A 13,431-nucleotide genomic window follows, 5' to 3' on the forward strand; every position below is an offset into this window, starting at 1 on the left:
CAGCTGCCGCTTGGGCCCTCTGTTCTGCTGGGAATTCTTCTGCTAGGGCTTCCCTGACTTCCTCTCTGGGCTCCCATAGGCCTCCAGGATTTTGCTATCACAGCTTCTCTCATGTTCCCAGTCTAAAATGTCCACTCCTGAGCACTAAGAAGGCGCATATTACCCACTTGTTGAATAAATGAATGAACAAATGAACGCACTAACCCTGAGGTCCATGAGCAGAAATGCAGCCTGCTTCTACATTACCCCACAGCAAAACCCAGCCTAAAACTCACATCTTCTGCCCCCATGGTAGGAGACTAAGGGGTCCAACAACATCACATCTGCCTTTGGAAGTTGAGGCTAGATTGACAAATGAAAAGACCTAAGGAAAGAGAGTCCCAGGTACTGTTGAGTAAACCATGCAATCACAGTTAGAGGAGGGGGAGTTTAGTGCTAAGCAGGAGCATTTGTAGGGAGGGGAGGCGGCAAGATGATTAGGTAGGGAAAAGCCAGAAAAGAAAGAAAATAGAGCAAGGTGAGAGTTACACCAAAAACATGAGAGTAGAAAGGAGATTCTGAGATCTTCTATGTGGCCTTCTCAGAGTCTTTCCCCCCGTGTCTGCACAGTGAGTGGCTTTAGACAGAGCTAGGTCCAAGATCCCCTTTAGCCCCCAACATTCAGCATTTCCACACCTGCCTAACAGAAGTTTGAGTGCCTGGCACTGAAAGGAGGCAGGGTAAGTTAGAGAAGGCTTCCTGGAGGAGGTGAAAAATAGTTGAAATTTCCCTGATACAGATCCAGCTGTCTTCCAGTTTACTCGTCATCTCCATAGTCCTCAGGGCAGGACACACACCCACTTCCTTCTCCATTGTGGTTCTTCACTTGGTGGCCTCAGAAATGGCAGCCCTTCAGAGCTCATAGCTGGGCACAGAAGAGCAGCCATGGTTCACATAGGGCCTTTTTCACCTTAGAAACGAGAGGCAATCACGGTGGCTCACATTTGTAGTCCCAGCACTTTGGAAGGCTGAGGCAGGAGGATCGCTTGAAGCCAGGAGTTCGAGATCAGCCCGGGCAACATCCCAAGACCCCATTTCTACAAAAATAAAAAATTATCCAGTCATAGTCGTGGTGATGCATGCCTATAGTCCCAGATACTCAAGAGGCTAAGGTGAGAGGGTTGCTTGAGCCCAGATGTCAAGGCCGCAGTAGGCCAAGATTGCACCACTGCAGTCCAGCCTGGGTGACAGAGTGAGACCCCCATCTCTAAAAAAACAAAACAAATGAACAAACAAAAATAACAGCTGCTATCCTCTCTCACTGGCAAGCGCCCTGGTCTGCCACACTCCCCAAGCTGGAGCTTGAGGCCACGGCATCTAAAGTGTTTCAGAATTTCCAACGGTGCTTCAAAGGGCCCTGCCGCCCCACCACGCATGCATCTGGCGGCTGGCATGCCTGTGAAGGGCTGCGATCCTTGGCCAGAGTCACCATTGCTGCTTCAGGCCAAAACATCCAGCCAGCCAGAGGAACATCCCCTCCCGGCTTGTCCCTAGCTGGAGCCAGCCGTCACCCTCCGGACCAGGGGAGAGTCTAGAAGAATAGAGTGCCCACACCCCAGGCCGGATCCTAGGGCTGCTCCATCAGTGAGGGAGAATGTACGAATCTGGCAAGGAGCTCAACACTCTTCCTGGACAGTGTGGGAAAGGCAAGAGGAGAAGAAAGTGTAGATTAAGAGCATGGGCTTTGACCCGGACTGTGTGAGTTAGAAACCCTGCGTTCTTCTGATCAGAAGTCGCCTTGGGCAGATCTATGGCTTCACTTCTCTCAGCCTGCAGCCTCCCACTCTGCAAATGAGCCTGAGATCCAGATCACTAGCACTCAGGGCCTGGCCTTGCACTACAGCTCAGGGCCCGGCCTTGCACAGTCAGTCCGTAAATGTGAGCTCTTGTGTTGCCACCATTATTTCAGGGTCCCTGGTCCCTTAGAGCTCGAAGTCCTCTAAGAGCAGGACTCCCACACAGGAGAGAGTAGAGCCACTGGGGTCGAGGGGCAGAAGTGCTCAGATGCAACTGGCATGCTGTGGGAAAACCCCAAGAGCCAAATTCAGCTCCAAGTAGCGTTGAGGCTCAGGAGGCGTGGGTCCCTGTCCCTGCCAACAGGGAGCTCCCAGGAATCCTGGGGTGTTGTGATTCTAAAAAAGAAGCCTCTGGATGTTGTAAAGAGTGACTGCCATGGCCATGGAGATCCCTGGCTGAGCACTGCCTCCTGCAGTTCACAGAACCCATCACAGGCTCTGTCCTATGCTGACCTGGAATCACCCTGCATGGCCATTGCCTGGGTCTGGGCCTTGACATGGACACACCCGGTGCCATGCCTGGGCTTGAGCCCAGCTCTGCCCCTTTCTGCCAGTGTGACACAGGGCAAGTTCTGTTAGCCTCAGGAGGGTTGCTCTTCTTGGAATTTGTATCCATCTTTGCGGTGTTCGTGGTGGAGCTGAGCTATCCAGCTGAAGCCCTGGGGCACTTTCCTTTCTGACGTCCTGCATTCTAACAGCTTCCAAAGAGGAGCAGCTGGTAAAGGCTGCTAAAGTGGGCAGAATCTCTGGTTCCACCCAGATACAGCCAGTTCCCCATAGGATGTCTGAATACCCCTCACAGGCCTGACAAGAGCTCTTCGACCCTCGGCTTACACACCTCCAAGGGTGGAGCACTCACTCCCTTACAACTGGACGGTTGGCTCGGAGAGTGTTTTTTGGTCCCAGCTTGAATCTGTCCCCTTCACCATGTCCTGCAGCAATCAGAATGTCATGGAGGAGGGACACCCCCTGCTCCAACCCTTGCTATTGCCACCTCCTCTTTCACTTAATATTACAGCAACCCAGAACTGCTGTTGGCCAGCATGTGCCACACCACCTCTCCCCTCTGTGCGTGTGCTCCTACTGTGCTCTCTACCAGGAACACCCTTCCTCCTCTCTTCCTCTCACTCCTCACTCATCTCCTTAGTCTGGGTCCCCTCCTTCCACTTCAATATCATGGCCCCTGGCACTGCGTGGCTCATGCTGTCCTGTGAGTGTTTGCCTGCCCATCTCCCCCTTCATACTGTGACCTCCTCAGGGGAGGGGACTGTGTGTGTCAGCTCCTGGCACAAGCTTGGGTACAGAGATGGTGTCATCTCAGGCCCCACTGAACCGAAAGGGCCCCAGCCCTTCCCTGGGCGGCCTGCAAAGCAGGAGAAAGGAAGCTCAGCTCTGTCAGTGTCCCATCAGATACTCTTTGGAAGACCGGTTGTCCATCCTCCACTGGCCCTCCCATCCAACCCTCCTGTCACACTTCCTCAGGAAAACAAACACCGCTATAGCTTGATATCCGGCCGGCCTGTCCTGGCAGCTAGATTAGCATTTTAAAGTTTCCCTTGCATTAATTTCAGACGGAACATAAATATGGGCTTGGGATGCCTCTTCCAGGAGGAGAAAACTGGAAACCCAGCATACTCACTGGAGAGAAAACATGTGTGCTGGCCGGGGGGAGCCCGTGCTACTTTGGAGCCTTTGTGGGAACATCTGGTTCTCCCCTCCTCCCTCTGCCCAGCCCCTCAACACGGTCCTGAAACTGCCCTGTTAATTGCGTGTTGTTCTTGCTGAGCACTTGCACACTCTCCTCTCCAATCTGGTGAATGTTGGAAGGGACACATGTTTCTGACAATTTCCTGCCCCCAAATGTGAACTCAGGATCCTCTGCAGCTGCCAATACTTCAGAGTGGGTGTAGTAGGACGTGCAGTAAACTGGGACATCTTTGGATTGAAGTTCAAGCTTTGCCTTTTACCAGGTGTATGACCTTGGGTGAATCGCGTCCCCTCACTGAGCCTCAGTTTCCTCATCTGGAAACTGGCAACACCTCAAAGGGCTACTGCGAGGATGAAATGAAATGACGTTTGAGAAGCATTCTGTACTCGGGAGGCCCACTAAGTATGATTGTGTGTTCAAGTCATCCAAAGAAGGAATCGTAGAGGTGGGAGGACCCATGAGACCATGGGGCCCAACACCATGTGGGGAAACTGAGGCACGGCACAAAGGGAGAACGGAAACTCCCCAAGGTGACATGGTTGATTGATGAGTGAGGTGTTCTAACAGTCCTAACACCAGGACAGGACTCGCTCTACCCTGCATTCCCACGTCAGAGGATCAACAGGGGCTGTCAGGCTGTGCCAGGCTGATGGGAGGTGGGGTAGATCTGGCCCTGGCCTGTGCTCTGCTCACTGAACCTTGTGCCCTGGCACAGGCTAGATTGCACTCAGGAGAAAGGGAGTCTTTTTCTTTGCACTAAAACATCATGGGGGCTGCACTGGGCACCTCTTCCTGTTTGTATATAAGTGTCCTTTATGGGAGAACCTGGCTTCTCTCAAGGTAGACAGGCACCATCCCAGCCCCACAAATGTTAAGATCCAATCCACCTTCAGGCCCTTGATTCTCCTTCCTTTGCCTGTCTTCTCTTACATCTGCATCTGAATCCCACTCATCCTGGGGGAGTCCTCTATACATGACTGAATACATGAGCCCCTCCTCTAGGAAGCCTTCCCTGATGTCCTCAGTGAATTGGTCTCCTCCATGCTTTTGTTTTCATTTCTGGGTTCCCTCTCCTCTTTCTCCCTTCTCTCCTTACCTCTCTGTCTCTGTGTCTTTGTGTCTCTTTGTCCTGTCCTTGTCTCTTTCTGTCACTTTTTCTTGGTGTCTCTTCTTTCCTCTCTCCCTACTGTTGTCTCTGTGTCTCTTACTGCCTGTCTCTGGGCCCCTTTTTCCTTCTCTCCACATTGTCTTTCTGCTCCCCATCTGGTCCTGAAGCTCTCTTCCTCCTCCATGCCCCTTTCTGTGAGTGTCTCTCTGCTCTTCTCCCTACCTCTCTCTCTCTCTGTGTCTCCTCTCTCCCTCTCTTTGTCTGCATGGCTCTGTGTGCCCCAACCCCCCCACCCCATAGTCCTCCCTCTGTTTCCTCCTCTTCTTATCCACGAGGCCTCAGCAGATGAAATGGAACGTATCTTCCTGCAGAGAGCTGGCCAGAGAACAGCTGTCAGTGCTGGAAGGGGCTGCTGAGCTGTGGCCAGGAGACCTGAGGAGCCTGGGCAAGCCTCGCAGGCTGAGCCCCAACATTGTGGGGCCCCTTTGGAGACTTTCCATGACTTTCCCTGCAGGTTCCAGGATAGGTGTGGCACCTATTTCAGGATTTCTGAGCTTGGAGGCAAGCATAGTCCCTGTCTGCCAGCTCCTGGGGACAGCATGCACTGGGCCCTGACTCCGGGGCTGGTCCAAGGGCCAAATTCCTGGATTGGTAGAATCTGGAGGAGTACCACCAAGGGGCAGGGCTGAGTTGCGAGAAGAGGAGATCCATGAGCTCAGGTCTCCTGGGGATAGGATGAGATCATGGAAAGGATATGGAGTAACAGGTTTTTTCACTCATTCATTCAACACACATTCACAAAGCCACTGCCACATGCCAGACTTGAGTTTACCTCTAGGGATAAAGATGAATCGGGCGTGATCCCTGTCCTCAAAAAGCTCTTAGATCCCCCTCAGGTGGCTGGATGGAAGTACGTTCTGACAAAGTCAGCTCTGGGGTATGAACTAGAGAGAAGAAGGAGAACAATTTCTGCAGTGATTCAGGCAGAAGGTGATGGTGACCTAGGCCAGAGTCAGGCACCTTTAGGAAGTCACATCAGGGGGCCTCTGGGAAGTGACCGTATGAAGGTGAGGAGAGAGAAGAATCAAGGTAGGACCTATTTAGGTTGAATAGCAGAGCCTGGTTGAGACACAAGACATTCTTGCAGAGAAGGATGAGTTGGATTCTACAGGTTCTGAGGATGTTTAGGTGGAGATGTCCAGCAGGTCACTGGACAAATGCATCTGGGCGAAGGTGGCAATTCCAGAATGGTCAGCATTGTGTGGTTACCGAAACCATCAGGGTGGATGATCTGTCTGTGGGTGAGAAGAGGGCCAAGGGCATGGTTCCCAGGGCTCCCACAGTGACCGGGCAGGCAAAAGAGGAGCCCTCCAAGAAGACAGATGGGAGGCAGTGAGAGAAGTACGCAGAGAACCGGGATGGAATGGAGTCATGAGCACCGGGGCAGTTGCAAGTGTTGCCAACCCAGCTATGGGGTGCTGTGGAACCAAGCCTGGAGAGGGCAGGGTGGTAGAAACATGGGCTGGGGAGTGCAGGAACTGCATTACACAGTTCTGGGGCACAGGCCACGTGGGAATGGCGCCTCCTGGAGTTGTGCAAGGAGTAGCAACCTAGGTGGAGGTGACCATTCTCCCTGCCCTGGGAGAGGGAAAGGAAGGTGAGTGGCTTAGAGGAGAGAATGGGAATTAGAAGGATTATTCCTAATTGGTTTCATTTTCTCAAAGCATCTGAAGTCTTCTGTTTTGGGTCTCACAGAGAACAATAAAGGTCTGGAATGGTTGAGGTTGAGGGGATGGATAGGAGCGCTGGCCAGACATGTGAACCATTGCCATGCAGTGTTCAAGATCCAGCAGGCGTCCTGTGAGGCTGCACTGTCGGCCGGGCTGGGGCCTGGGCCCTCTAAGTGTCTCCTCTATTCAGCCCCAGAAATGCTCCTTTTGAAGCAGCCATACAGCAGTCAGTAAATATTTGCTGCTGCTCCAGTACAGCCCAAGGCAGGGCTGTTTTCCCTGGCAGCCCTTGAAATCCTCTGGGCAGACGCAAGGACCACTGTTGGGCCGGGAGGCCTTGTCTTCGAACAGGTCTCACTGGAGGCAGAAAAGGAATTGCCTTTGCTGCCAGGAGTAGTGTCCAAGAGCTGCTGGCAGAGAGTTCCTCCATCCTGTGTGCCGGAGGCTGCCTCTCCTCGTCCCTCTCCAGCCTTATGGTTCTGTAGGGAAAGGCAAGAGTGGGGATGACCCCAGCCCTGCCAGAGGCTGTCTCCAGTGCATCACTCAGTACTGCACTCTGGGCTTTTCCAAGGGACACCCACTTCTTCTGACTCGTTAGGGCTTTACAGTTGCCCCAAGGAGTGGGTCAAAGAACTATAGGCCCATTTGACACACAAGAAAACTGAGACTGGTGGCAGGGAAGCCATTTGCTTAGGATCACAGGCTGAAGGGCAGACTGAGAGCCTTGGCAGAGCCTGGATCTTTTGTCCTCAATAGCACTAGGTTAGGGCCAGAGCTCTGGAAGGGCCTGTTCATGCCTGTGCTACCCATGCCTCTTCGCAGTTGGCTTCTGAAATGTGCCTCGTTCACCTCCTAGTCATTGCACATGCTGTTCCCCCTACCTGGAACAGCCTCCTGGTTCCCTGCCTGGAACTGTGCCACCCACTCCCATCCTCACCTTGATAACTCTTATCCCACCCTGCAGCTAGCAGTGCCCCCGCCAGGAAGTCTGCTTGATCCTAGGCTGGCTTAGAGGCCTCCTGTGTGCCCTCACAGCCTGCTGTGCGAATGGTTCCCTCTCCATCATACTTAGTGCCCAGATAACAGGATTCCCATTCTCAAGTCTGTGAGTGCCTGGAAAAGGACGCTGCCTCTTCATCACTACCCAGCACAAAATATGCACCCAGGCAGTGTTCATTAAATGAATGAAATGAATTAATGAACACTAGGAAAGGAAATAAGAGAGAGAGGGAGGTATCTTTTCATAAGGGTCTCTGCAATGAAACAAAAACCTTCGTGATAGGCTCTGAGAGCCAGAAGAGCCCATAGATATTATGCATAGCAAGAAACTGAGAGCATTAGAGGGTAATAGGCTCACCCGAGGTCTCAGAGTAAGTGTGGTGGATGCAGGACTAGAGTCCTATGATATTCCAAGCCCAGTGACCTTTCCCAGTGATCCTCAAGTGAAACTTCCGAGAGGCAGGGTCAACCACCCATGTGGCACATAGTCAGGCATGGTCAGCCAGGCCCAAGATACCTCCAGATGCTCTGGCAGGGCATGGTCAGCAAGAGGGAGATCACTGGGCTGGGAGACTTCCTGAGGAGTTGTGAAACCAGCCCAGGGGTGTGCGAAGTTGGTGGAGCAAGACAGTGTCACGGTTGGTTCTCTGCTCCGGCCACTATGCAGTCCTACGCTGGCTTCCTCTCCCAGAGCATCTCTGTTCCCCAACAGCCTGTCCACTTTCTCACTTTCAATTCTCCTAGACCTCCCTGGGGCTGTCAGCATGCTGACCTTCTGGCTTCCACCTGTCCCCACCATTCACAGCAATTAGAGGAATAGTTCAGGGATCTCCCCTACGGTCTGGGATGAACAGGGAGCAGGAGGGGAGAGTGCTTCCCGAATGAGTGGGACCACAGGGCAGACCCATGGCAGCAGGGGCCCAGGGCCCTGAACAAGCACCCAATGTCCACATTGAGCAGGTGGAGGAAACTGAGGCCCCCGAGGCAGAGGGACGTCCCAGAGTGCTGACTCCCAGCAGCTCCTGTGTCCACAGCCACGGGGCCTCCTGAGGGTTCTTCCCGACCAGAGCCCAGGAGAGGCTCCCTTGACTACTCAGACATCAAGCCTGCATTCCAACACAGGAAGACGATTTCCACTCCCATCTGGGGCTTTCGACTAAATTGCCCATTTCTGTATTCACCGTGCCTAGTGCAGAACTGACCACAGAGCAAAGGTGTCATGAATGTTTGCTGAATGAATGAATAGTGAGTAGGGGACTGAGATGAAGGCCGGCCCCTCTCCCCACACAACCTCTGGAGGGTTCAGTTCTGTGTCTGTGCCTCCTCTAGGTCATTGTCACTGTCTGCCAGGCCCTGCAATCAGTGGGGGTTTTTTGGTTGCCCCCGCTGGGGTCTTAAGACCTGGCCCATAGTGTGTTCTCCACAAATGTTGGGCGATGAATCTGTGACTCCAGCCAGTAGGTGCTGAGCCTGTGCAGGGCAGTGGAGATGCCATCTCTGCTTTCTGGGAGCTGAGTGACGAGGCCCACATGAACGCACAGAACCCTACTCCCATGCTAAAGGAGGGAGGCCTGAGTTGCTGGTAGAACTTACCAAGATGAGCCATAGACCTGCTGGGGACTTGAGGATTCCTTGGAGCTGGGCTTTAAGTGACTGCTGGAGGCTGTCCCAGCCTGAAGAGTTGGGGGCTGGGGTCAGCTTCATGGTATGAGGCACAGAGGTGCACCAGGAAGCACAGAGAGCCCTTACTACGTGCGGGTAGCTGGTTCTTGTAATCCTCACAGCAAGCCTGGATGTTGCTATTATAGCCATTCTCGCTTTGCAGATGAGGAAACTGAGGCATGGGGAGATACAGTTAATGAGCGGCAGAGCCAGGATTTGAACCCAGGCACCAGGACCATGTCTTACCTTCTATGCCATACTGCCTCTCAGGGGGTCTGGGGCATTGACTTTGGTGTAGGTCACTGGCCCAGACACAGACTGAGCCCCTTTTGTCACTTGTGTTCCAGGTCACTTTCTGGGGAACAACACAGTCATCGACATCCTGCGGCAGGCAGGGCTGGAGGTGGACCACACACCCGCCGGGCAGGCCATACACAGGTAAGCCACCGGGGCATCTGGGGGTGCCTTGGCCCTGACTGACCCTGCCTTCCTGCCCAGGCTTTCAGGAGAGCTGTGAAGAAGCTTCTGGTGAGGTAGGGGCGGATCTCTACCAGGAAGCAAGAATGGAAAGTCTGGGCTGGAGGCAGGAGATTGGGAAGGAGCTGGTGAGCCGTCTTGGCTGGAGGTGACAGCAGAGCCAGAGCATGGGTGGGAGTGGGAGCAGCATTAGGACTGGAGAGGTGCTTAGGATTTAGAGATGGTGGGTTGGGTAGGGGGCAGAGGGACTCAGAAGAACTCCTGGGTGTTGCTTGGAAGACTCTGTGGCTGCCCTGGTTCTGAATCGAGATGGTACTGGGAGGATGGGCAGGGCCCTGGTCTCTTTTCTGGGTCACAGTCCCACTCTGTGGCAGCCCTGCTGCCCCACCCACTCCTGGTCCTCACCTTCTCTGTTGCTGTCTCTGGCTACACCCCTCACTCCTAATTTTCCTGCCAGGGCATATCCATCCTGCTCAAATAGCCACTAGTGGCCATCCGCTATTCCTGCCAGGTCTTCCAACCCCCATCCCCACAATCTGGAAGCTGCCCAAGGGCAGGGACCAGCTCAGTCCATCTGTGGTTCCACAGCACCAGCACCAGGCTGGGCATGAGAGCTGTCAGCGAGAGCCAGGCTCTGGGTCCCGGGGAGCCCCAGAGGTCGGTGACAGCATCCTCAGACTCCAGGTTTCCATGCAGCCCGTGCTCCAGCATAAAGACCCGGAGTTTGAAGGAAGCTTGGATCCTCATAGCCAATATTTATTAACTGCTCACTCCGTACCAGGCTCTAAGATCTTTTAACTCATTTAATCTGCATAACAATCCTGTGAGGTCAGAGCTATGAGTTTCCCCACCTTATTGTTGAGGAACATGAGGCCCAGAGAGGTGAAGTCACTTGCAGAAGGACACACAGCGGTGTAAGTGGCAGTCTGGCTCTAGGGCCTCCCTCAACTCCTATTACTCCCTGTAGCAGCTCTGAGGGTGAACTGAGGTCTCGATAAACCCTCACATTGGGACTTCATCCCTGTCTCCCACCTCTTCTCATCTTCTGAGTCAAACTGTCAAGGCTGCTGTTCCTGCCTGAACCGTTTGAGTCCAGCACACATTAGTTTGTACTGGGGGCCAGGGGCAAACGTGTTTGAGGGGTGGGGATTCCAAGGTAGCCTCAGGGACAAAGCCTTCTTCAAGCTCCCCTCCTCTCCCCTCACCCCAGCCCGCACCCCAGCAGCCCCAAGGACCTTCCCCTTAAAGCTCATTGTGTCTGTTCTGGCCAGGGCAGGGGAGGCAGGCAGGCCAGTGAGGCTAGCGAGCCTCCTATTCATCTCAGAGCCCAGGCATTAGGGGAGGGGGCCCCCACAACTCCCCCATGGGCTCTGCTCCAAGGACTCTCAGCCTTAGCCTCCTGCACGGGGGAGCAAGGGAGCTGGCAGGGCGGAGGGGGGCGGGGATGCTGAGGAGGCTCCAACAATAAAAGCCATCATCGGCCACAGGTGCTTCCTGGATCTAGTTTTTTGTCTGACTGTTTTGAATTATCTCCCCAGCAGCTGCGGCATCTCCAGGCAGCCTGAACCCTGAGAATCTGGGGTTGCCATGGGGGTAGGGGAGGAGAGGCTGAGCTGATGGCCTTCTTTCCTTCAAAGAGAGAAGCTCCTCACCCATCGTACTGTATGAGAGTGGGTTGGGAAGACAGCCTGCCTGCTGTCTTGGGTACTGCCTAACCTTGCAAGCTGCCCACTCAGCCACAATTCCTGAAACCGTTCCCAACCTTCTCCCAGGGTCACATGTCCCTAAAACAAATTCTGTTGTGGCCATGGCTAAATGACACTTTAGCGCCTACCTGACAGCCAGGTCTATTTGCTTGTTGGCCAACATCCAAGACAGGCTTATGTGCCAGGCACTGTGCTAAGGCTTCGTCTCATTCATCCTCATGACAACCCCAGGAAGTAGGCAGTATTATTACTCTTGTGCTATAGCTCATTACCGCTTGAGACCATTAAGTAACTTGCCCTTCATCACACGGCCTGCAAGTTGTGGAGCCGGGCTGTGGACCCACATCAGTCTACCTCCAGCTCAGACTCTGACTACTTAACACTGTCCTTGCTCCACTGAAAAGGTGCATAGGAAACGTGTATTGAATGTATGAACGGAAGGTTGGATGAATAAACCACACACACAATGCTAATATTAATTACTTAAATGTTTTGGCTGCTTACTATTTGACAGACACTGTTCTCGGTGCTTTGCCAGTGTTCACCATCATAATCCTGATGAAGCACCCTGTGAGGTACAGGCTGCAACACCCCCATTTCACAGAGTAGGAGACTGAGGCACAGTGAGGTTAGTTAACTCACCTAAAGTCTCAGCCAGAGTTGTTGAATAAATAAGACCCTGACCAAGCTCAGATACGCCCCAGAGACCTGCCCAGGGCTTGCTCCCTCACCTCTTCCTAGTCTGGGCTCAAATATCACCTGCTGGTGACCAGACCGCCTTCCCTGAGCAGCACCCTTCACCCCCACTCTCACACCTGTCTCTGTTTCCTTTGCTCCTCAGCAGTTGGCAGTGTCTGACATCCCCTGTTTTACTGTCTGTCTTCTGCTTTGGAATGTAAGGCATTGTCTGTTTCCATCATGCTGATACCCGCCTCTGGGACAGGGTTGGTACTCAGTAAATATCCGTCAACTCAACAAATGAAAGCATGACTCAAAGCACTGGCTCTCAGTGCCAGACAAGGTTTTCCTGGGTTGCTGTCACCGGGCCCAGCAGGGGCACCCTGGCACTTTCTCCTGCCATGACAAACTCCCACTGAATTGGATTGTACTCCCTGCCACATATGGATGACATTCTCCAACACATGTGCCCATGTGCTGTTACCTCTTTCCAGCCCTGCCCCCCAGAGCCCAGCGCCCTCTCCTGAGGGGACCTCGATGAGCCCGGCCCCAGTGACCCCAGCTGCTGCTGTCCCCGAAGCACCCTCTGTCACCCCCACCGCACCACCGGAGGATGAGGATCCAGCCCTGTCCCCACACCTCCTGCTCCCCGACAGCCTCAGCCAGCTGGAAGAGTTTGGCCGGCAGAGGAAGTGGCACAAGAGGCAGAGCACGCACCAGCGGCCACGGCAGTTCAATGACCTCTGGGTCCGCATCGAGGACAGGTGAGCCAGGGAGGGCAGGTCTGCCCAGGAGCTGGGCATCTGCACCCGGGGTAGTATACCTTGAACCCCCCACAGCTGGGCACACTGTCATCAGGCCAGCTCTGCTCTAAGGAAGTGTGGCAGGTGGCTTTATACATCACGTTCACATCCAATTTTTTAGTTTTATTCTCAAAACAAAGCAATTCAACAAGTACAATTCTCTGCCTCTTTAAGGTGAGTAAATAGAAGCTTTCTTCAGGCGCAGTGCACAAATCTGCTTTGCACTCAGCTGTCCTGGGACACACCTGTACAAACAGGGCGCCATTTGTCCATGGACTGGAGGTAAAACTAGGAGAAAATGGAACAAACTGGCTAAACCAAAAGGCATGAGCTCCCGGTGCCTAGAAGGTGTGAGTAGCCGACACCCCGGCAGGGAGGCTGCAAAGGGGACTGTGCTCTGAGAGAGAGATGGGACAGATGGTGATCAATGCCCTTGAAGCTGTGGGCTCTGTCTTAGGAGCGGATGGGTGATTTGTGATAAACCTTGTTGAAAATGGGCAGATACAGGAAATCATCCTAATGCATGGAGACCCTTCTGTCATCTTCCTACATGCCCCTCCTGCCACCTCTACCATCCACCTCAGCTTGCCTGTTACCAAAGTCCTGCTGTGACCAGGATGCTGTCTTCCAACCTCTGCCTGCAATCTCAGTACAGAGGAGTTTCTCTAGATTCCACTTTTTGGCAGGAATCTCCATATTTAGTGAACAGTGTTGCTAGAGCACAG

The 13,431-nt window shown here is 53.5% G+C and overlaps 1 protein-coding gene across 1 annotated transcript in view; it reads left to right on the forward strand.

Moving 5' to 3' along the window:
* The window catches only part of TRABD2B (TraB domain containing 2B), a 231,212-nt gene that overhangs the window by 204,520 nt on the left and 13,261 nt on the right, over positions 1 to 13,431 (forward strand). Inside the window, exons 5-6 of the mRNA XM_033226469.1 lie at positions 9,390 to 9,480; positions 12,398 to 12,667. Coding sequence (XP_033082360.1) covers positions 9,390 to 9,480; positions 12,398 to 12,667 — 361 coding nt within the window. The remainder of the gene's footprint in view (positions 1 to 9,389; positions 9,481 to 12,397; positions 12,668 to 13,431) is intronic.

Source organism: Trachypithecus francoisi, unplaced genomic scaffold (genome assembly GCF_009764315.1).
Source record: "Trachypithecus francoisi isolate TF-2019V2 unplaced genomic scaffold, Tfra_2.0 Lachesis_group12, whole genome shotgun sequence".
NCBI classification, from domain to species: Eukaryota; Metazoa; Chordata; class Mammalia; order Primates; family Cercopithecidae; genus Trachypithecus; species Trachypithecus francoisi.